Source organism: Pyxicephalus adspersus, chromosome 8 (assembly GCF_032062135.1).
Source record: "Pyxicephalus adspersus chromosome 8, UCB_Pads_2.0, whole genome shotgun sequence".
In the NCBI taxonomy this organism is placed as follows: Eukaryota; Metazoa; Chordata; class Amphibia; order Anura; family Pyxicephalidae; genus Pyxicephalus; species Pyxicephalus adspersus.
Window position 1 is genome coordinate 61,619,255 of NC_092865.1, and position 23,221 is coordinate 61,642,475.

General features: G+C 35.9%; 1 protein-coding gene across 1 annotated transcript in view; it reads left to right on the plus strand.

Moving 5' to 3' along the window:
• Positions 1-23,221, plus strand: part of DNAH12 (dynein axonemal heavy chain 12) — a gene marked incomplete in the record, with an annotated part of 69,691 nt that overhangs the window by 34,183 nt on the left and 12,287 nt on the right. The window contains 32 exon segments of the mRNA XM_072421221.1: positions 371-490; positions 1,068-1,256; positions 2,305-2,456; positions 2,814-2,952; positions 3,819-3,985; positions 4,088-4,343; positions 4,823-5,122; positions 5,949-6,127; positions 7,372-7,564; positions 8,519-8,680; positions 9,042-9,236; positions 9,842-9,975; positions 10,287-10,449; positions 10,663-10,743; positions 11,618-11,794; positions 12,100-12,231; positions 12,420-12,509; positions 13,057-13,197; positions 13,845-14,086; positions 14,646-14,793; positions 15,882-16,027; positions 16,143-16,357; positions 16,829-17,021; positions 17,327-17,519; positions 17,814-17,986; positions 18,676-18,816; positions 18,911-19,069; positions 20,506-20,650; positions 20,854-21,004; positions 21,584-21,840; positions 22,697-22,837; positions 22,950-23,087. Of these exon segments, the coding sequence (XP_072277322.1) occupies positions 371-490; positions 1,068-1,256; positions 2,305-2,456; positions 2,814-2,952; positions 3,819-3,985; positions 4,088-4,343; positions 4,823-5,122; positions 5,949-6,127; positions 7,372-7,564; positions 8,519-8,680; positions 9,042-9,236; positions 9,842-9,975; positions 10,287-10,449; positions 10,663-10,743; positions 11,618-11,794; positions 12,100-12,231; positions 12,420-12,509; positions 13,057-13,197; positions 13,845-14,086; positions 14,646-14,793; positions 15,882-16,027; positions 16,143-16,357; positions 16,829-17,021; positions 17,327-17,519; positions 17,814-17,986; positions 18,676-18,816; positions 18,911-19,069; positions 20,506-20,650; positions 20,854-21,004; positions 21,584-21,840; positions 22,697-22,837; positions 22,950-23,087 (5,412 nt within the window).

Consider the following 23,221-nt stretch of genomic DNA (forward strand, 5'->3'; position numbering starts at 1 on the left):
AAAGTTCTGCTTCTTTTCTGCACTGGTCACCACTTTCAGTAAGAAAAGATGGTTGACACTTACTTTATTAAGATATATTGCCTCTCTCTGATCACCAGATGGCATTTTCATTCCTATGGAGTTTAGTTTTTCTTCCATAGGCTTGATTTAAATAAATGGGGGTGCAGAGTATAAGCACAAGCCCATACATTTACATTTTGACAGTCGGTTTATGAACAAGTCAGGGACTTATCACTAATTTGGGGTAAAGTGACAATAAGACTTGAGGAGGATGGTGTAAGACACAATAAAATTGTCCCTTAAGTTTTAATGTTTATTCCTTACATACTGGTAATTTATTAATTTAAAATGTATTTACCTTCCTGGACAGGAATTGGTGGCAACTAGCAATAGCAATGTGGTGATATCCCTTACCCGGCTGTTTGAGATGCTAATATTTGATGCTGTAAATGAAGAACCTACTAATAAGAGCATTCGTGTCTGGATTATGGTAAGTAACTATCAGTGTACAGGCCACTAAATTAGAGTTAATCAGGTCAAGTTAAAGTTTCAGCTACCTTTTGCTTTTACAATTCTTTTATTCAGTAACAAAAAAACTAAGGATGATACCTGAGATCTGTTTAAAACCATTCAAAATGTATTATCAGGTGCCTATGACCAGCTTCTGACCTGCTTGTGACCACCTTCAAAGCTGCATAAATCAGCTTTAAGCTACTTCTGAGTTCTCATTGATTTGTATTGGGGTATCATAAGCAGCTGTGATGAAAAAAAAGGCCATCAATGTCACTATGAAACCCACAAAAGAGAGAAGACAAGTTACTGTTTTGACACTTTGAGTTGTGCATGTTTAAATTTTGACCTGGGCCATTGAGCTCTGTAAACAGGCCTTTTTTGTAATAAAGCTGATACCATAGAAAATGGACCAGAGATCCATCTGTTTTTTAATCTAAATCTACCTATCACCAGGCTAACCCTCTCAATGTGATAGGTAGGAACACCTTTTCCTGTTCTTTCTGCTTTCAATTGTCCTGGTAATCCACAAATATCTTCCCCATGTCTTCTCTTAGGCTTGCTTTGCTTTCTCTATGGTTTGGTCTGTTGGTGGATGCTGTGATGCTGACAGCCGGAACAAATTTGATGCTTTTCTCAAGGAAATTACAGCAGGAAAAAATGAGCAGAATCCAATTCCAGCATCTATTGGGAAGTGGGAATGTCCTTTCGATGATAAAGGCCTGGTATATGACTTCACATATGAGGTAAATTATGTTTTGAAATAACATATGTAGCTATAACAGCCAAATCATATTTTATGGCCTTGATGATCTTACACTGTGGAAATCTGATATCTGCTGTTTTACAATATGTTGGTTCTCCACATTTACAATCAGCAGCCTTATTAGAAGTTTGGTGAATAGTTTCTCTACTGTATACCCAAAATTGGTAATCAGACGCTTCATTCGCTTGAAAAGAGTAGCTGATTGCCATTTTTACAAACACCTTTAAAAGTGACAATTAGCAGCCTTAGAGTTATATTTCACATAGAGCTACTTTTGAAACAGTGGAATTTTTGAGCATTTGCTGTCAGTGTTAGAAATGATCAGCTTCCTCACACAATATAAATATAGCAATCGACAAATTTAAACAGTAGCAAAGTGACAAACTTCTTAAAGTGATGATCCTAAACTGGAGATCTGTTCAGCTAGTTACCACTTTTACAAATAGGGCCTGTGTACCCATACATACATAGGTCCCTTAAAAGTTCTCTTTGCACTTGAATGAAGGCAGAATGGAGCTTTGGAGATGAGTTAACTTTGTGTTTTACAAGAATACCTGAGGCTATGTCTATCTATATATCTCTAGATCTAGGTTACTATATCTTATGACAGGTTTAAAGTTAAAATCTAGCCCATTCTTTGTTCAAAATGGGTTTTGGAGGAAAAAAATCTCAGAACATCTCTGTCTTCCTAATTTTATGGATCAGTCTCCTTTTTTATTCCCATTATACCAGCTGGCAGAGGATGTCTTCTGGGACAGAAAGACGCAGATTGCAATAAAGTTTCACAGAGGTTCTAATCATTTAAATCATTTTCATTATTGCTGTATCAGTCCCTATTCGAGAGTTTTTTATGTCGCTTGGACACAAACAGCAACAACGCAACACAAATTGTAACCTTTCCCTTCTAAAACTATAAAAAGAAGTTTAGCTTAGATTTGGGATTTAGGTATTAGTATGACTGGGTATGTTGGTGTGTTCTTCAGCTACATTATTTTAGGACCATTTTTATTCTTCACTTTTTGTTCCAGTTGAAAGGCAGGGGTCGCTGGATTCACTGGAATGAGTTTATCAAAAACACAAATGTGGGGGACAAAAACACCAAAATTCAAGATATCATTGTTCCGACCATGGATACTGTTAGATATACTTTCCTAATGGACATGGCTATCAAGTACTCAAAGTAAGTTCCTTCCTGTTCTCTATGTGCAATCTCTGGACATCAGGTATTTGTCCTTCTAAAAGCTTTGGCCAATAAAAGGACGAGCAGGCAAGGCAAAGAACATATTTTCTATATTACTCAATTTCCATGTCTTGTTCTGCAAGGTATGAAGTAGAGACAGGGATGTATTTCTGTACTGAGTTACAGCTTTCTCACCAGCAAAGGGAACAGTGAGATGCACAGCAGTGACTTTTTAAGATGTTCCCTATAATATAGCAAATCTTTACTTTTTTAGCTCAGAGACACTTTTTTTTTACAAACTGCTATTTAACCACAAATCGTTCTACTATGTAACAAAATGTTTTCTTTTTTTATTAGACCATTGCTATTTGTAGGACCAACTGGTACAGGTAAATCAGTGTATGTAAAGGACAAGTTAATGAACAATCTGGACAAAGACAAATTCTTCCCCTTCTTCATTAATTTTTCTGCTCGAACCAGTGCCAATCAAATACAGGTTTGTGTTATTTGGATGGGATGTTTTTTTATTTCAGCTACTTCACTTGTTATAATAATATATTATTATTATGTATCAGCTTCTTGTAATGTATTATTATTTTAGCTGTATTTTGTTTTACAGAATAATGTCTTTTTTATATTTGTTTATGTACAATATATGTATACAATTCATAGCGCTCTATGGGAAGGCTAAAGTCACTTAAGCATTTCTAGTTTTCCTGCATCCATATGTCTGACTATAAATTAAGACTGAGCTGTCATTTCTGGGATATATCGCTTAATCCAGATCATAATAAATACAGGTAGTTCCCGGGTTAAGGACATCTGACATACGAAGGACTCCTGGATAGGTGACTTGCAGAAGAAATCTTTTGCTAAACAATGCTGAGTTTGTGGGTGATCTTAAGAACTGAAATCATCTGTAACATCCTGTAACTCTTTAATAACCAAGACAAACTCTGCAGTTGTTTTTTTTTTTTTTTTGCTCCAGAAGTTAATGAATGTCTAGGCTAAATAAGGTTGTTGTTTTTTTTTTGCTTTGTTTGTTATTATCACAGTGAGGTTTTTATACAGTAACTGACACCACGCTGCCTAATAATATTTTGACACAAACATCTGTTCTAATTGCATTTAATAAAATAATGTACCTGTTCCGACTTACATACAAATTCAACTGAAGAACAAACCTACAGACCCTATCTCATGTAACCCGGGGTCTACCTGTAAATAAAGAAGTGTGCAAAATAATTATACTACCTTTAATATCTTTTGCTGGTTAGTTGATTAAGTTTTTAAGTTTTCAGTATGACAGACGTTTCAAACTTCAATATATACTGTATACTTATGAGCCAAAAATTCTTCCAGAATATTGTGATGGACAGACTGGATAAAAGACGTAAAGGAGTATTCGGACCTCCTATGGGGAAGAAATGTGTGATATTTGTGGATGACATGAATATGCCAGCCTTAGAAAAATATGGTGCACAGCCACCTATTGAGCTTTTAAGACAGTTCTTTGACCATGGAAACTGGTAATTTCAAAATTAAAAAACAGATAAAATTTTCACATGATGTTTAAATTGTTTGTATTCTTTTTATTTCAATTTACATATGAACTATGATCACTTCCTTAGGTACGACTTAAAGGACACCTCCAAAATTACTCTGGTTGATGTTCAGCTGATTGCAGCTATGGGGCCCCCTGGTGGTGGGAGAAATGCAGTGACACCCAGATTCTTGCGTCATTTCAACATTTGCACTATTAACGCTTTTAGCGATGAGACCATGGTCCGCATCTTCTCAGCAGTTGTTGCATTCTACTTGAGAAATAATGAGTTTTCTCCACAATTCTTTACAGTTGGAAACCAAATTGTAAATGGAACAATGGAGGTGAGGAAAGGGGCTCTGTACAAATGTTTAATAAAAGTATTTCAAAAGGAACACATCCCATGGCATTGTAATTCAGAAATGCATATTAGGAGTAGAACCTACATCTAATTTGACCAGTGATCACAGTCTGGCCTAGCAAAGGCTTCAAATATTTTTGCAGCTTTGGGATATTTTTCATCTGAATACAGAGGGCTGCACAGATAGCCAATGTTGTGAAACATGCAAAACTGTGTAAAGATTTTGTGCATACTTGTGCTAGTAGAAGCTGAATTATAAGCTATCCATCCCAAAAAGGCAAATAACATTTGTAATAATGCTAGGTATGGGAAGAACAGATAGTTCTTATTTCAGACAAACATGCAATATGTTAGTTGATATAGTGTGATAAATAACTGGTTATGTAATAAAGATATATGATATTATTAGGAGAAACAATCTAATTACTAATTACATTTTGTTTTTGTGTTTGCTGAACTTAGGTGTATAAAAAGGCCATGGAAAACTTGCTACCTACACCAGCCAAATCCCATTACACATTTAACCTTCGGGACTTCTCTCGAGTGGTCCAGGGATGCCTGCTTATTAAGAAAGAAGCCGTAGAGAACAAACGTGTCATGGTGCGCTTGTTCGTCCATGAGGTACTGCGAGTATTCTATGACCGCCTAGTAGATGACACGGATCGAACCTGGCTCTTTAAACTAATAAAAGATGTAGTTAAAGAGCATTTCAAGGAAAATTTTGATTCTGTCTTCGAGCATCTGAAACAAGAAAATGAACCTGTAAGTCTGTGTTAGCTTTGTTTCTCTCTTTTTTTTTTACAGGGTTTGTAGAAGATTGTTGTACTTTTAAAAAGACTATTGAAGATGTCCTAATTGAAACCATAACCAGAAGTGGGGCAACATGGACTGTAAAGTTCCATATTTACACTGGCAGAAAAAGTACTTGATATAACATACTCATGTATATAGAATTTGCTGTAACATCACTAAGGTCCTGTGTTTTAAAACAGTTTGTGCCTTACCATGTTGTTAAAAAAACAGTCTCTAAATTCATTCTGGAGTGGGCAAATCTGTAGCGATTTTTATTTTCATTAAGCACTTCTGTCTTCTATACTTATAAAGACAGGCTCTGGATTTGTATCTGTATGGTGTTCTCATCAGACCTTTGCAGACAATATATGTCACAGAGTTAGATGGAATTACTGTCACCAAGGGTGCAATATGTGGCATCAGATGCAGACAAATTAATCCTAAACATTTCAAGTAAACTGAACAATATCAAAATCCAACCAAAGCAAGATAAATATGTAGTAAAATGCCCATGTGTAGGTTTGAGCTGGTTTTGAATTATTTCTGAGGTGCCTATACTTAGGTAATTAGCTATTTAGCTGACCTTGGTGCCACAGTTGCAAGTCCTTGATCAATGAGTTATATTTATTTACTTTTTTAGGCTTTACTGGCTTTAAAAATGTCTGCAAAAGTTTACCTTTTTAAGGCAACAGTTATGAACTGGGACTACTGGATTTACTATAGGTCCTTGATATATGGAGCTATTTCAATACATACATTAATGTGAATATAAGAAATTATGATTATAACATTGCAGATCTCTGAAGAAAATGTTAGGAATCTTCTGTTTGGTGACTACATGAACCCTGACCTTGAAGGAGATGAACGTCTGTATTCAGAGATACCAAGCGTGCAGCAGTTTAATGATATAGTGGAGAGATGTCTAGAAGAATACAACCAAACTCACAAGACCCGCATGAACCTAGTGATATTCAGGTATGCCTTATCATCAAATCTCATCTGTGTTTTCCTCATCATTATGATCATCTAATTTCATCCATGTGGGTTAATGTTAAACTATTTAAAATATTTCACCATACTCTATACATTCTAAACAAAACTAACAGCCTATTCAACAGTAATATTCTAGCTTTAGGTAGAGTTTGTTTGGCTGTTTGTTTGGTATTCACCTTACAGTCCCTTTCTGCATCTTGTTTTGTTTATTACAAAATAAAATACATTTAAAATTCATGAGAGGGAGTATAAGACTTTAGTGGATTGTACAACTGGTGTGCATACCCGAAAACACAAGAAAAAAAATAAACCTTGTTTATCTTCAAGGAATCAAACCGAATGCAAAAACCTCAAAGAGATATAGATAGTATATAGGCGCCAACTGGATAATCTTGGCCGCAGACATCAAAAAGGGCATTATCTAACTTATATGCAAGTACCAGCCTTTTCTTGATAAGACAATAGCTATAAGTTGTGTCCTAACAGTGTAGAAAGAGTGGCTATTAGATAATCAACTCGTTTTGACCTTAATAATTAATGTATCCCCTCGAGAGTTAGTAGTGTAATGTATCCCCTTGAGAGATGTTTCTTAGTAGTGTTACCAGTCATCCAGAGACATGGCATGGCCTATCCTGAATAAAAACATCTAGATCCAATTACTGTTTTTAGTAAGGGTAGCATGGTGGCCTTTGCAGCGCTGGGTCCTAGGTTTGAATCTCAGCCAGGATGCTATCTGCATGGAGTTTGCACGTTCTCCATGTGTTTGTGTGGGTTTTTTCCAAGTACGCCAGTTTCATCCCACATTCCAAAAAAATGCACAAAATTTACCTTAGAATGTACTAAAGACATATGACTATGGTAAGGACATTAGATTAGAAGGTTTGTTTATATGTGCATTTTTTTAATCATTTATTTGCCTCAGTAAATCGATAAAAAAACGTCTGAGATGTAAGGTAAATGAAATCTGATGCTCATCAAAACCCCACACCTCATATTTTAACTGGAATGATTCAAGCCTACGTCTGCTTCTAGATTTGTGAGCCTGTATGTTGGCCCATAGAAATTTAGAGGGGATGCATTGTAGTGCAGTAGGAATTCCCTTCTTCTTCACAAATGTAAATATATTCAAGAAATAGTTATCTTCTTTCAGACAAAATGTTTGAACCTTGTTATATGAATTGTCATCAATGAACAAAACCGAATTGTCGTATATGTTTCTGTAACAGATACGTACTGGAACATCTATCCCGTATTTGTCGGATATTAAAGCAGCCAGGTGGCAATGCTTTGCTGGTTGGAGTCGGAGGCAGTGGACGACAATCGCTAACTCGTTTGGCCACATCTATGGCAAAAATGAGCATTTTCCAACCAGAGATCTCCAAAAGCTATGGCATGAATGAATGGAGGGAAGATCTAAAGGTACATACACTGGCATACCTCTTCCATTATCACTTTGAAAATGTGTGCTGTGTGGTACATTGTTAATTTCAGTATTGTTTATGGTAATCCATTGTCAGTGGTAGATGGAGTTTAAAAGTTGCCAAAACTGTGGGTAAACTATACATAAATTACTCACTAAATACAACTTCAATTTTCGAACTCTCTTCTTCTGTGGAGTTTTAAGGTTTTATTCTAGTACTTTCCTTTTTCAGAAGTCACATAATGCAACATTACTTTTGGGATATTACCCAGCTTTTGCTTGCCATTAATAATACAGAGAATTGTGTTAACCAGTTACATTAGTGCATCATTACACTGTGAGTCCAGAACTCCATGATGTCGCTTCCTCTCTTTATTATTATTATGTCTAAAGTCTTCAAAATAGAATGAAGCAAAACGTCATTCAACCTTAAAGGCTGAGGACAAATAGTTGCAACAACATATTACTGTGGGAGTGCTTTAAGGAAGATGGCGTATTGCAGCCTGAGTTCCTTTTCTGTTTCCCAGTAGCAGATCATTTTCTTAATAAACACCCCCCAGAGTTAAATTTTGGGATATTTTGTTAATCTGAATATATATAATCCTCCAGAAACTGAGATTAAGGTACTAATTGCTAATATCTTGAGTACCATTAGAAAAGTAGAAATGTTTTTATTAGACTGACATTATTAATTTAAAAGATGACTTTGTGTTTAATAAATATTCTCAGAAATGATAATTGTGTGACAAAACTTGTGCAAATCCCTTTTTATATACATATACTACATAAATGTCATCATTTCTACCTCTTCATTTCCAACCTAAAATGTCATAATTTCCAACCTAAAACCAATAGGAGACTAAGCAGGTGAATTATGTTTTGAGTAGGAGAGAGCAGATGGAAAGGAATTTCGATAGTTATTATCAAACGGCAATTTTGTTTTCTGATTCCAGGGTCTGCTGAGGAATGTAGGAGTGAAGGGACAAAAGACCGTGTTTCTCATCACAGATACACAAATTAAAACAGAGGCCTTTCTGGAAGACGTGGACAGTCTGCTCAACACTGGGGAGGTTCCTAACCTTTTTGCCGTGGATGAAAAACAAGAAATTATGGAGGTAAGCTGAGAAGAATAGTGTCTGTATGATGAGAAGCCGGTTGCTGGGCACAATATAATTATATATGTATTTCACACTTATTGATATGCAAACACACCTTTGCTGTGACCTACAGTAGAGTGGCAGAACAACCACCAGTGCAAATTGTCGCTCTGTAAGCCTGTGAAGTTTGCATTGGTCTATGTTATTGGACTAAGCTCTCTATATTCTTTTATTTTATCCAATCTGGGTTTTTAAATCTAGGACAAAACTGCCAGAAGAAAAGGGTTACATTTTGTGCTACCTTTGTATATTAAAAAAAAAAAACACTAATTGTATGTATAATATTCATTCTGTGTTTTTGCTACATGTCTTATGACAGGGAGTTCGTCCAGCAGCCCAAGCTGGGAATAAAAATGTGGAGCTCAGTCCTTTGGCTTTATTTGCTTTCTTTGTAAATCGCTGCAAGGAAAATCTCCACATTGTGGTTGCCTTCAGCCCCATTGGAGATGCATTTCGCAATCGCTTGCGGCAGTTTCCTTCTCTTATCAACTGCTGCACTATCGACTGGTTCCAGGTAAGTACTGATACTGTACAGTTATACATTATAAAGTTGTAATAGAAATTCTTATCTCTTGTGTTGTAAGTATATAATGAAAACTATCTACTGTTCATCCACTATACTTTTCTAGCGTACAGCATTTTGCATAATGAATATATTGTAGTAGCATTTTTTATATAAGGTAAACTACACAAAAACCCTTAATTATTGAATAAGCTCCACTGGCATACTAAACATCCAGAATATTTAGTTGTTGGGATTTAAGACATTGTTTTGTAATATAGTTGAAGGAATGGGGTTGTGTATGTTCTGACAGTAGATGGGACATTGTAGTTTCATATTTATGTCACAGAATATATAAATGTTATATGCAAAGAACTATCTATTAGCTGAAGAGCAGTTTTAAATCCCCAGGGTAGTGTTTGAGCCTTGGCTGCCCAGGTGCCATGCAACTACATATTATGGGTTTCTGTTGACTTTTTTTATAGTCTGGTACTGTCACTTGCATAGCACGTATTGTGATTTTATTTAGGTTGCTTTTTAGCTTGTTAGATATGTTGATAGTAAAATTAGATTGAGGAATCCAGTAATTGTTCTTGTATTGGTCTCTTGTATTCTAGCCATGGCCAGAAGATGCCCTTGAGCGAGTGGCTGTCAAGTTCTTGGAGACGTTGGAAATGACCAATACTGAGCGCCAGGAAGTGGTCCCAATCTGTAAATACTTCCACACATCAGCTATAGCTCTATCAGACAAGTAATTATTTACTTTTTGATATTTTGCACAATTCCCATAAAGCAAACAATCTTTATCAGGAAATTCAATTTTTCCTAAAATCAAAACCAGAAAAAGAAATATCATTTTAAATACTTTAAAATGTTACTCATTGTATTATTTTAAACACACTTTGCTAAGAAAACGTAAAAGATGATATTACTGTCATTTCCCTCATGGCACTTATTGTGGTAAAGGTACATTGCATTTAAGTAAAACGTGTTCTTTTAATTTCCACTACCTGTTTTCTCCAATTGCTGATTTTCATCTGGCATATCATCTTCCTCTTACAGGTTTTTGAGAGAACTGGGGAGACATAATTATGTAACTCCCACCTCTTATTTGGAGTTGATTGCTGCTTTCCGTCAGCTCCTCTCTCAGAAGCGCGACACAGTGATGAAAGCAAAAAAGAGATACACGAACGGCTTGGATAAGCTAGCCTTTGCTGAATCACAGGTGACTATTATACAGTGTTCAATTTACTACTACTAACAGCATTTTATTGACATTGTGATTTCTACACTGTGCAGTTCATGCACCTCTAGTTCTTCTAGTGCTTTGTTTCTTGTTACTGGTCATTTTAATGTATGTGATGTGCGAACTGCATTGCATATATAAATGCATGTGTGTGTATTCATGGCCGTTTATCATTCATATTGTGTTTTTAAGGTTGGAGAAATGAAGAAGGAACTGGTTGAATTACAGCCCAAACTGGAGGAAGCTAAAATAGAAAATGCTGAAATGATGAAGGTAAAGCAAACAAATAACAAGTGCATGGTATTACATTACATTACAATATATTGGCCCTTAAAAGTCTGAGTTTCATAGGACAATAAGAGGCTTGTTGGATGCCATATAAATATGGGAAGACTAGAAAACAAATTCTGTATTTAGTTAGCCCTGACTGAAGAACTTCCTCTTTGTGACAAACTATTTGATTGTCACTTATTCACTATTCATATCTTATTATAGGAAAATAATAACATGTACTAAAAGGCTGCTGTGAGACACAAACAAAGGTTTTTCTTTTAGCACTTTGGCAGATAAGGATAATTCTGACTGTGAAGCACAGCATAAACCTAACCATTTTCATGACATGGATTAGGATAAATTAGACCTAACTTGATATATTTGCTGTTATTTGTCAGATATAATGCATATTAGTAGATCTAACTACTTAAACTAGTTATATTACTGATACTACTGATATTTCCCATAAGCTTTTAGCACAATAAATAGCCAATCGGTGAAGTGTACCAAAGTTTATTATTGGACACTTGTTTTGACTTGAATGTAAGATTATGCTTTGAATATATTCCATTTGATAGACTGTCTAATAAACTACATTATAGGCAATTCATTCTTTCTCCGACATTATTAGGATTTTAAGTAAATATGGAACTCTATATCACCTATCATGGTCACTCAGACATATTTTTATCAAAGCATTTGCTTATGGTACTGCATGTTCTAATGGTATGTCCACATACATTCTCTTGTTCCAGAGGCCTTTGCCATGGGTTATGGGGGGCGGGGGTCGATAAGAGGTAATATGTCTCATGTTTTCTTAAAGCTGCTAAGACAGACTTCTAAAGATCCCTCATGTTTTTATTCGCCTGTACAGATTATAGAAAAAGAGTCAGCAGAAGTGGAAGCAAAGAGTAAAATTGTTCGAGTGGATGAAGAAGTGGCCACCCAGAAAGCCAGCGAAGCCCAGGCCCTGAAAAATGAGTGTGAGAGTGAACTTGCAGAAGCCATACCAGCCTTGGAAGCTGCCATGTCTGCTTTAAACACTCTTAAGGTAACACTTTGATAGCAATGTGTGACTGTAGAACAGAGAAGGCATACTTATATGACCTTGTATTTACATGGTTGTTTAGATTTTTACAAGAATTCTTGAAGCTATGACAGATGAACTGTCCAAACTGTCCAAACTCTTTTTCAAAATTAGTGCTGACATTTGACAACACATTGGATTGAATGTTATATTGATTTTCTATCTGGCCCACCAAAGGGAATTTAAGTTAAGGGATACAGCAAAGACAGAAATGTTGGATCTGCCATTGCTGATTTTCAGTTACTGATGAACTCCGTGTATCATTTCAGCCATCAGATATCACCATTGTAAAAACAATGAAGAGTCCACCTTCAGGCGTAAAACTTGTTATGGAAGCTGTTTGTGTCATGAAAGAGATCAAGCCAGAGAAAATAAACGATCCAGCTGGAACTGGGCAGAAGGTAAACGCATTTGCTAATTTTTATTGCCCCATATTGTATTTGAAATATGAATTGGAAAGTCAATGCTATATGAACAATTTAACTTATTTTCCATTTCTTGTTATTTATAGCTAAGCTTTAGGCAGCTATACAAGAAACCAGTTAATGTAGTTTATTTGAAAGTAAAACAAAATTTCTGGATTTTGCAGATCTTTGATTATTGGGGACCTAGTAAGAGGCTTCTGGGAGACATGAATTTTTTGAAAGACCTCCGAGAATATGACAAAGATAACATTCCGGTAAATTTTAACAAGACATCATATTATACTAAAAATTACTTTTGATTTTCCCTCAAGTATGCCTTTAATTACTGTTTTTTTTTGTTTTGTTTTATGAGATTTGTAAATCCATCCACTAGCATTTAAACCTAAGAACTAAGAACAAAACTGTAATGTATTGCACCATAGATGTGGTGGCTGCATTATCTTTCTTTTTTCATGCAACAATGCCAACTAAGGACTGGTAATCAACAATATATTAGGTTTTAGTTTAGTTCATAACTAACATACACGTCACACACAGCCATACATTCATTGTGTTGTTCCTAAGTAGTCTGCTCAGTTACACATTTATGTTACTAAATATGTTTCTAATTGTTATCCCATATTTTGAACCATGTTGGTATTAGCACACAAAAAGGTTAGTTAAAACTTTACCTTTACCTTTTTTACCTATAATATAATTTATAATATAATCAACTACTTTTAGTTATGTGATATTTACCACCAATTAGTATCCAAAATCATGTTTGCTGGAGAGAATGAACACGTGTACTCTTGTCTACAGGTATCAGTCATGCAAAAGATCCGCAGTGAATTTATCACCAATCCTGACTTTGATCCAGGTAAAGTGGCAAAAGCTTCATCAGCGGCTGAGGGATTGTGCAGGTGGATTCTCGCCATGGAAGTCTATGACAGAGTTGCAAAGGTATTCGATGGGCAGTACTGTACAAGTGGTACAATGGTACAATAATGTATTTTGTATGTTTAGTGACCAGCTGGAAGCTGCAAATAAGCTCAGGGGTTTTTATTATTCAAAACACTGGTACATAAGCCATGGCTGATATATGAATAATCAATAACCACAGAGGATCAGTAGTTGGAAGTTGCAGAGCAGATATAAATGACATTGATTTTAGCTAGGGACCTAGAAAATGGAATAGACTAGTGGACTAGTAGAAACCGCAAGTTACCAGTAGAGAAAAAAAGACTTGCTTTGGAACACAAGACCAAGGATTGCACAAGTTTTACCTAAGCCACCAATGGTTTTATGGGAATTATGCTTCAAGTACCTGGATGGCATATCTGATGACAAGTGACAGTCAGGAAACAAAAACAAGCAGTAAAACTGGTAAAAACTAATGGCAGCTAAATGGAGGAACATTGAGAAGAAGTAGCCATCTATCTGAAAGAATAAGCTTACAAAGTGAAAAACTAGAAATACTGTGTATCTACAAGGATGGCACAATAAATGAATAGCTATCCATATGTATCATGAATAGGTTGAGAAGAAGATAGTTTTTATTTCCTTTTAATTAAGTCTTGGAAGTGCATTCATCCAGTGAATTTTTTCAGGTGGTAGCACCTAAGAAAGCTCGGTTACTGGAAGCTGAGCAATCTCTGGCGGAGACTATGGCAGTGCTGAACCAAAAGAGGGCAGAGCTTAAAGAGGTTGAGGATCGTTTAGCAGCCCTGGAAGCCACGTTTCGCGAGAAAACAGAGGAGAAAGCCCAGCTTGAATTTCAAGTGGATTTATGTGCTAAAAAGCTAGAACGTGCAGAGAAGTTGATAGGAGGACTTGGTGGGGAGAAACACAGGTGAGATTGTACATAAAGGAAACTGTTCTTGTGATAAGGATAACAACTGACTTTGCATCAGCATATGCTACTTTACTGTTACTGATCTTTATATCTGTTTTGTGTCTGAACAAAATAAGCTATTAGGAAAACAAGTATGCATTCATTTTAATTACAGCTCTGTCTAAGTTATGGACATTAAACTGTTTCAATAGTCTTAAAAAATGTTCCCCCAATGAACAAGAAAAATGCCCAAATTACCCTTAGAGCTGCAGTTAAAGTTTACAGCAGAAGCAATAAAATTATTCAGGCAATAAATGAATGAGAGAAAAGAAAACTTTGCGTATAAATAATGTTCCACAATGGCTGCAGCTAAAAAGGTCAGTGAGGGTTTCTTTAAAAGTATATTTGTTGCATGGACAATTTTCTATTGTCTAGAACATGGACAAAACTCTTGTCTATGGTCAACTAAGCTCGATTAGAGGAACAATTTTTCACCATGTAATATTTTATAGTTTAACAGATTATATATAGTTCTATTATACTTTTCCATTTATACAATACATTTTAACATTTCCAGATGGTCCAATGCGGCAGACTCTCTGCAGAATGTTTATGATAATCTGACTGGGGATGTCCTTGTATCGGCTGGTGTCATTGCCTACCTGGGAGCTTTTACTGCTGGATTCCGGCAAGAATGTACTAAAGACTGGAGCAAACTCTGCAAAGTAAGTAGTTTCCTTCTTTACAATCGTGTGTTACCAGCCAGTTAGCTTTTTATGGTATTATTGTATCAACTGTGCAACTGTGCAACCTCTATATCCTAATTATAATTTTTCATTATAATTTTCAGACAAAATGGGAAATCGGAAATGGGATGGGGAAATGGGAAATGGGATGGGGAAATGGGAATGGGAAAGTTTTTAGCCATTATTAGAAAAAAAATATGAGGACATTTTCCATTGGGGACACCTCTTCCACTGACAAATGTATGAAAGGGAACCTAAAGGCTAAATATATAGCTGTCTGGTTTATTAGTGGAAGTGGTCTGTATAGTAAAAAGCTATATACACACGCACATGCTACAGAACACAGTTCACTTTAATGGAGTGGGAAAGGTGAGAGGGAGGCTCATTTAAAAGAACTGCGGTTGTTCATCTTGATCATATAGAGATCCTGCGTACCAGATCTTTAAAAAGCCATTGAGCTTAGCTGTATAAACTCTAAATTTTCACCCAAGATATTTACAAATGATTGTTCTGAATGAGGAAGATCCAATGTGCGTAACAATTAGGTACCTATTAACAAGATAGCAAATTTTTGCATTTGTATTAAAGCGTAGGCGTAAATAAATTCGTAGGGTCACACTGAACTAGATGCACAATGTTCTGTACCGCATATAGACTTCTACTGAGGAAGCTTAACTTTCTTTCAGTTAAAAAGAAAAAGGATGCTCTGTCAGGGAGATATTTTAGTTAAAGGACCTAAGAAATATAAAATGCCATTGGGACAGATTTATTAAAGCTCTCCAAGGCTGGAGAAGATACACTTTCATCAGTGAACCTGGGTGATCCAGCAAACCTCAAATGGATCTGGTCTTGGATTGAAATTGAGTTTTAGGAAATCCATTTCAGGTTTTTGCTGGGTCAACCAGTTTTACAGATGAAAGTGTATCCTCTCCAGCCTCGGAGAGCTTTAATAAATCAGGCCCATTGAGTAATTCAGCCTACCAATGTCTACCTATAATGAAAGCATAAATTTTAGGTGGACTGTTTCTTGACATTCACTCATATTTCTACATTTCTTTTTTTGTTAGAGTAAAATGATCCCATGCTCTGAGGACTTTTCCTTGAGTAAGACCCTTGGAGACCCCATTAAAATAAGAGCCTGGAATATCGCTGGGTTACCAACAGATAATTTCTCTATAGACAATGGGGTCATTGTGAGCAACTCACGCCGATGGTATGTAACCGGTACTAGTAACAAAGCTTAAATGCACATCAAATTCTTTCAGTCATTTTTATGATATTGAATTTGTTCCCAGTTAAGTGATCAATATAAATATTCTGTCATTTAGGCCATTAATGATCGATCCCCAGAGTCAAGCAAACAAATGGATTAAGAATTCAGAACGAGAGAACCAGCTGAGTGTGATTAAATTAACAGATTCAGACTACATGCGGACTCTGGAGAACTGTATCCAGTTTGGTACTCCTCTTCTTCTGGAGAATGTTGGGGAAGAGCTGGACCCCTCTCTGGAGCCATTACTGCTAAAACAGACATTTAAACAGGGTATGATTTCAGTCTCTTTGTACATCCCTATGACTTATTTACAATGTGAAATTTCAATGATGTAATATTCTTGTTGTTTTTAATGCTTCCTGTCGGGGACAGATGAAGGTAAAGTACACCAAATATTTTAGCCGTAATATTTGTAGACTGGATTTAGATAATTTATATATGTTATGGCTGCATGTAATAATGGAGTATGTACACACAATAAAACTGAACAGTCAGCATTTATAAGCTACATAACTTCTTCAATAATATAGAAGATGTCCAGCTGTACTGTATAAGAGGTTTTTGGCCACCGCACAAGTAGGCCATGTCTGTTACTGATGTACTTTTGGTGTGTATTTATATGTTCATCCAAGCTGAATTGTGACTAGAGTACAATGTAGACATCACAATCCACTTTTTGTTCTTCTCTATTTAAGTTTTCTGAATAATTTAATTTTTATGGCTTTATTCTGTCATTTTCAGGGGGTATGGACTGTATCAGACTTGGAGAAACAATTATTGAATATTCAAATGATTTTAGATTCTACATGACAACTAAACTCAGAAATCCACACTATCTGCCTGAATTGGCAACTAAAGTCTCCTTGTTAAACTTTATGATCACCCCAGAGGGTCTGGAAGACCAGTTACTTGGGATTGTTGTGGCAAAAGAGAGGTGGGTACAATCATAAGGATGTTTTTGGATATATATTAAAATATGCTATGTACTATGTACTGCAATAATTAAATAATTTATCCAGCTATAAAAACTTTTATTTTGTTTATTAGTGATGAATAAGTATTTCCATGATCCTACAAATGTGTTGTGCTAAACCCCCAGATCTACCTCACTGATGTTTATCTGCAGCCTGATTTTTCTTTTAGTGTATACCAAGAGCATTAGTAGGATGACAGGGAATTGGTTGAAAGAAAGGAACAAACACTGGTTTTAGGAGCCTTTTCTTTTTTTCTGTTTTATAGACCAGAGCTTGAAGAAGAGAGAAATGCATTGATCCTACAGTCAGCTGCTAATAAAAAGCAGCTAAAGGAGATTGAAGACAAAATACTTGAGACCTTACAGTCCTCAGAGGGAAACATCTTGGAAGATGAGAGTGCTATCCAGATCTTAGACTCTGCCAAGATCATGTCCAATGAGATTACCAAAAAGCAACAGGTTAGCATTAAAGGAAATCTACGTGGAAGGTACATGGGTACTGTCCTGTCTCCCCCTAAAAAAGTATTGTCTGGACGTCATTGTAACCTTCAGTCCAGAATAAGTCTAAAGTTCAGAATTGTTTATTGTACCTATTACATGTTTGTTTGGGGTCAGTATAATTTTAACAATTGCATTCTATGCTTTTCTCTCTATTTTTTTTCATTTGATGTATTTACATTTGTGCTGTTTGGCATAGTCTTGTCAGTCATTTAGATTATATTCTGTCTATTCTGTTGTTTCATAACTCTGTAGATTGCAGAAAAGACTGAACTGAAGATAGCAGAGTCTCGAGAAGGCTACAGGCCTATTGCTAAGCATTCATCCGTCCTCTTCTTTAGTATTGCTGACCTGGCTAACATTGACCCAATGTATCAGTATGCCCTCAACTGGTTTGTCAACCTCTACATAAACTCTATTCAAGACAGGTAAGACATTTTATAGGTTTATAAACCCTTAAAGAGTGGGAGTGTAATTCCCAGAGATAGATTTCTATTTCTTGCCCCCAGGGTCAACTGTCTGACTATTTAGGTGTCATAGCCACACCACTCAGCCATGAAACTTGGGGTGGAAAGTCTGAAAAATAGAAATTTCCCCCTCTGCATTTGTACACTTCAATCCACCATTTACAAGAGTAAGACAAACTTGCACTACTCACTAGCAGTTTGGTTTGGGTTATGGACAGAGTGGTTTAACTGTAAACACAGCAATGCAAAAGCCATGTGTGAAAATCAGCAATGTGAACCCGACCATAAGGTACTGGTAGCCAAGGTGGCAAAATCAGTGCAGCACTGTCTCTATGTGTCTCTATGTGGCAGTATGAGTTCAACCTGTTAAAACTTTGGTTTCTACACCAGCAACGTGGAAGGATTTTTTTTCCCTCTTTTGACTCCTTCAGATCTCAGGGACTTAAGTTTCTTTCTTAGATTTATGTGTGGCTCCAATTCTTGGCTGCAAGTAGTATGCTTTATGTCTTGTCTATGTGCTTTATTTCATTTTTACCTAATTGAAAATAAAAATTAGAAAAGAAAATAGTACTGAGTAAAATATTTTCTTTAAGGTTAAATCGATTCCTTTATGATTTCCACATTTTATGTAATCTGATTATCTCTTTCAGCAACAAATCCAAAATCTTAGAAAAACGTCTTCGTTATCTAAATGACCACTTTACCTACAATTTATACTGCAACGTGTGTCGATCCCTCTTTGAAAAGGACAAACTCCTGTTTTCCTTCTTACTCTGCTGCAACCTCCTCATGTAAGTCCAGTTCCCTCAGGGTACCAGCATGTCTTATAACCCACAGTATAAGGGATATATATATATATGTAAATATTTGATTATTGCTTTCCAGGGCCAGAAAGGAAATTGAGTATCAGGAATTTATGTTCTTACTGACTGGAGGAGTAGGCCTGCAGAATAATGTGGCCAACCCAGCTCCATCTTGGCTTCCAGAAAAAAGCTGGGATGAGATTTGTCGTGCTAGTGATTTAAATTCATTCAAAGGCTTAAGGTAAATCATAAGAATTTATTGTACCCAGGAGTTTACAGTAGTTTTAACTTGCTTGTCTTGAAGTGTTGAGGTAGTGTGAAGTAGCAAATAAAATAACAATGTTAACACTAATAAAGAGTAAATGGCTACAATGTTTTTTAGCTTACATTTGACCTATATCCATTTAAATAATTAAAGGTGGGTTATAAATGCTAAGATTGAATGAAATCAAGCTTAAACTACAAAAGCAGATTCATTGGGCCTAATTAATCCAAGGCTGAAGAGGATACACTTTCATCAGTGATGCTGTATGATCCAGCAAACCTGGAATGGATCTGGTCCTGGATTGAATACACTTGCTAACAAATAGCAAATGACTTTTAACCTCCTGGGCCGTCCATTTCTGTCTGAATTTATATGTCTAAAAGTGGTACATTGTCTTTCATGAAAATTTTTACAGTATAATATATTAGTATGAGTATAATAAAGTGTGAAACACAAAATTATGTCAAAATAATCAATTAAAAAAACAAAAAAAAAAAGTATTAGGAAATTAAATCGTAAACTTTCACATGATTTTGTGTTTCAAACTTTATTATACCCACTAATATATTATAATGTAAATACATTTTAATGAAAGACAATGTACCTCCTTTAAACATAAATTCAGTGTATTGCATTCAATACAGTTATTTTTGTTTGAATGCAATACAAAATCATTTGAAATTCCCACTGCTCTCTCAGCGACGGCTGCACGCACCAACGTCACTAGGAACTCCTGGAAACGTCAGCGCTCTCCCTGGGGGATAAATCGACGAAGAGGACACAGCCAGAGGATGGCAGGACACTGGAGGATGCCGATGGGACCAGGTAAGGCTTTATTTATTTATTTTTAGCTACCCCGAGTGTGGCTCGGGATTACCCCTTTCGAATGTTTTTTTTTTTTTACCCTGAGCCACACTCGGGCTTACCGCTCAGGTGGTTAAAAAAATCCATTTCAGGTTTTCTGGTTCACCCAGGTTCTTTAATTTTCTAAAGTGTATCTTCTCCAGCTATGGAGAGCTTTAATAAATCAGGCTAATTGAAGGTGGTGGTTGGGGCAAAAAAATCAATGTTTTATTATCCAGTGGGATGCAGATATGAGATTGAGATAACCATATGTCCCAAATATATTGAAAACTAAATGGGCAGGCTTGACGGCATAAATACTTTTTTTAAGTGTTGGTCAGAAAGTTTTACATTGCATTGAGGATTACCAGTAGTGAAAGTACCTGGTATAACAGAATATATAGCCTTTCCAGAGGCAAGGTCAGTAATCTGCCATATATTGCAAATCTATTAAATCCTAACAATCAATGTTTGCCTATATGTGTTATCTGATCTTCAAAAATCAGCATGTAGACATCTGTGAAAAGATCCTAAATTCAATATAATTATTAAAATTCTTGTTCAACCAGGGAACACTTCATAGGAAATTCCAATGAATGGCACAAAATATATGACAACAGAGAGCCACATAGCGTTCCTTTACCTAGTCCATTCAATGAAAAACTGAATGAACTTCAGAAAATGATCATTCTACGATGCTTGAGACCAGATAAGGTGAGAAAAACAAAGGCCTGGGGTGTGGGGAGGATGAAATGTTGGAAAGTGACGTACATAGTAAAGTGTTACTTGATTTTGAATTTATTTTTGCAAGGAGTTAACTAATTGCTAACCTATTATAATCATGTAAGAGAATAAGAATATTTAGATTGTCCTTGTATATTACCAAACTAATATGACCCACTTGGTCCCCCATATAGATCAGCCCAGCTGTGACCAATTATGTGACTGACAAACTGGGGAAGAAGTTTGTTGAGCCACCTCCATTTGATTTATCAAAAAGTTATTTGGATTCCAATTCTACAATTCCTCTAATCTTTGTCTTATCACCTGGAGCTGATCCAATGGCAAGTAAGTATTACTGAAATAAGGTCATAAACTTGATAAATACTTTTTTATTGTCAAAAGCTAGTGTAGAATTTCAACTAAAATCTCTCTTTATTTAGTTTTGGATAGAATGGGGAAAAAGAAGATGCAGATACATTAAAGGATTGGGAAGCATCCACATTTACAACATACAAACCAGTTTGGAAAATGTTGTACAAGTGACTGTTTAATAACTGTATGCACAGATACATGAAATGCACCACCAATCTTTTTCTCCTATTATTTAAAAAAAAAAACATATTTTAATACTAGAGTTCTATTTAAATTTATCCAATGGGCTTGACTTATTAAAGCTCTGCAAGGCTGGAGAGGTTACACTTTCATCGATGAAGCTGGGTGATCCAGCAAACATGGAATGGATTTCTTAAAGGTCATTTGCTATTTCTTAGCAAATGTTTTCAATCCTGGACCAAATCCATTCCTGGTTTGCTGGATCACCCAGCTTCACCGATGAAAGTGTATCCTCCCCAGTCTTGGAGAGTGTTTTTAAATCAGGCCTAATGTCTTAACAATAATGTGATACAATGTATTGTCTTGTTTTAGGTTTATTGAAATTTGCCAATGACAAGAACATGGGAGGTGGCGAAAAGTTCCAGGCCATCTCTCTTGGACAAGGACAGGGTCCTGTAGCTTCAAAAATGATTAAAGAGGCTGCAGCCAATGGGACTTGGGTTTGTCTGCAGAACTGTCACCTGGCTGTGTCATGGATGCCAACGTTGGAGAAGATTTGTGAGGAGTTCACTAGTGAAACATGTCACCCAGATTTTAGACTCTGGTTAACTAGTTACCCATCGCCAAAGGTAACTGGATCAGTGATATTCTATAAATAATCACAGTGAAATTACACAATTTGACAGTCTATGTACAGCCAGTAGTAAAAATGCATTACAACCCCTTTGTTTTTTATGTTGTCATCTGTGTCCACTTGAGAGAGATTTTCCTTTTCTTCCGGAGACAAAATAGGAAATTAAAGCATACCTAAACTCAGACATTTTACATGGCATAAAAGGATAGACAAACCTTTTAAGTTTAGTAAAAACTCTGTTGTTTAAAAGCATAACTATCCCTCCAAAATCTAACTACTATATCTTACTATCTCCTCCAATATGAAGAATATTACACATTCCAAGAATCTTTCATGAAAACTCATATCATGCTACAATAAATAGGAACGCTACCCAGCTCAGTACAACTGAGAATTACCCATATTTGGAACAATACATCTTTTCTCATCATCATCTCAGTACTACACAATTGAGTCTCAAAAATCCCCTGAAGAAGCCAGTGTGCGAAATGCGTTAGGGACGAGACATAATCATGTTAAAGTACTGTACACCCAAATATTTTGGATACCTAGCTAAATAACCACTTGTGTTTGTTTGCATATACACTATAACTTTATATGTATACAGCTGAAAAATATGTGACTATATGCCATGATGAGTAATTATCAGTATTGTGCCAACAAAAGCCGTCTTTTTCCTTTCCTTTTCATTTAGACAGGGTCATAGTATTTTAATGGAGATGTCTTCTTAAGTTTTAGTGCTATACAGTGCTACCAGTACTTGTACACAATATAACAATTACATTTTACAAATGATGTAGTCCATGTTTTGTTTGACTGGCTAATGACCTACACCTCAACTATTTCCTCAGTTTCCAGTCACCATTCTTCAGAATGGAGTTAAGATGACCAATGAACCCCCAACAGGACTAAGGCTCAATTTACTACAATCTTATCTCACTGACCCCATCTCTGACTCTGAGTTCTTCAATGGCTGCCCAGAGAAAGAACAGGTGAGAACTTTTATAATTAAAAAAAAAGAAAGAAAAAGTAGGCTAACACTCCATAAATTTTTTAAAGTAACAGGCTATGTATATATTTTAATCCAATGTTCTATGTCTTTAGATATGGGAGAAGCTGCTGTTCGGGGTGTGTTTCTTCCATGCTTTGGTCCAGGAAAGGAAGAAGTTTGGTCCTCTTGGATGGAACATTCCATATGGCTTCAATGAATCTGATCTGCGAATAAGCATTCGTCAGTTACAGGTAATTTATATAACTAATTTAAACATGCCTACAATAGAAGGTCACATATACATTTCATGCTTAGTATAAATCCTCTGGTGACCTACATTTGATATCCATTATCAATGATTATCATTTCATACCTATCAGGGACA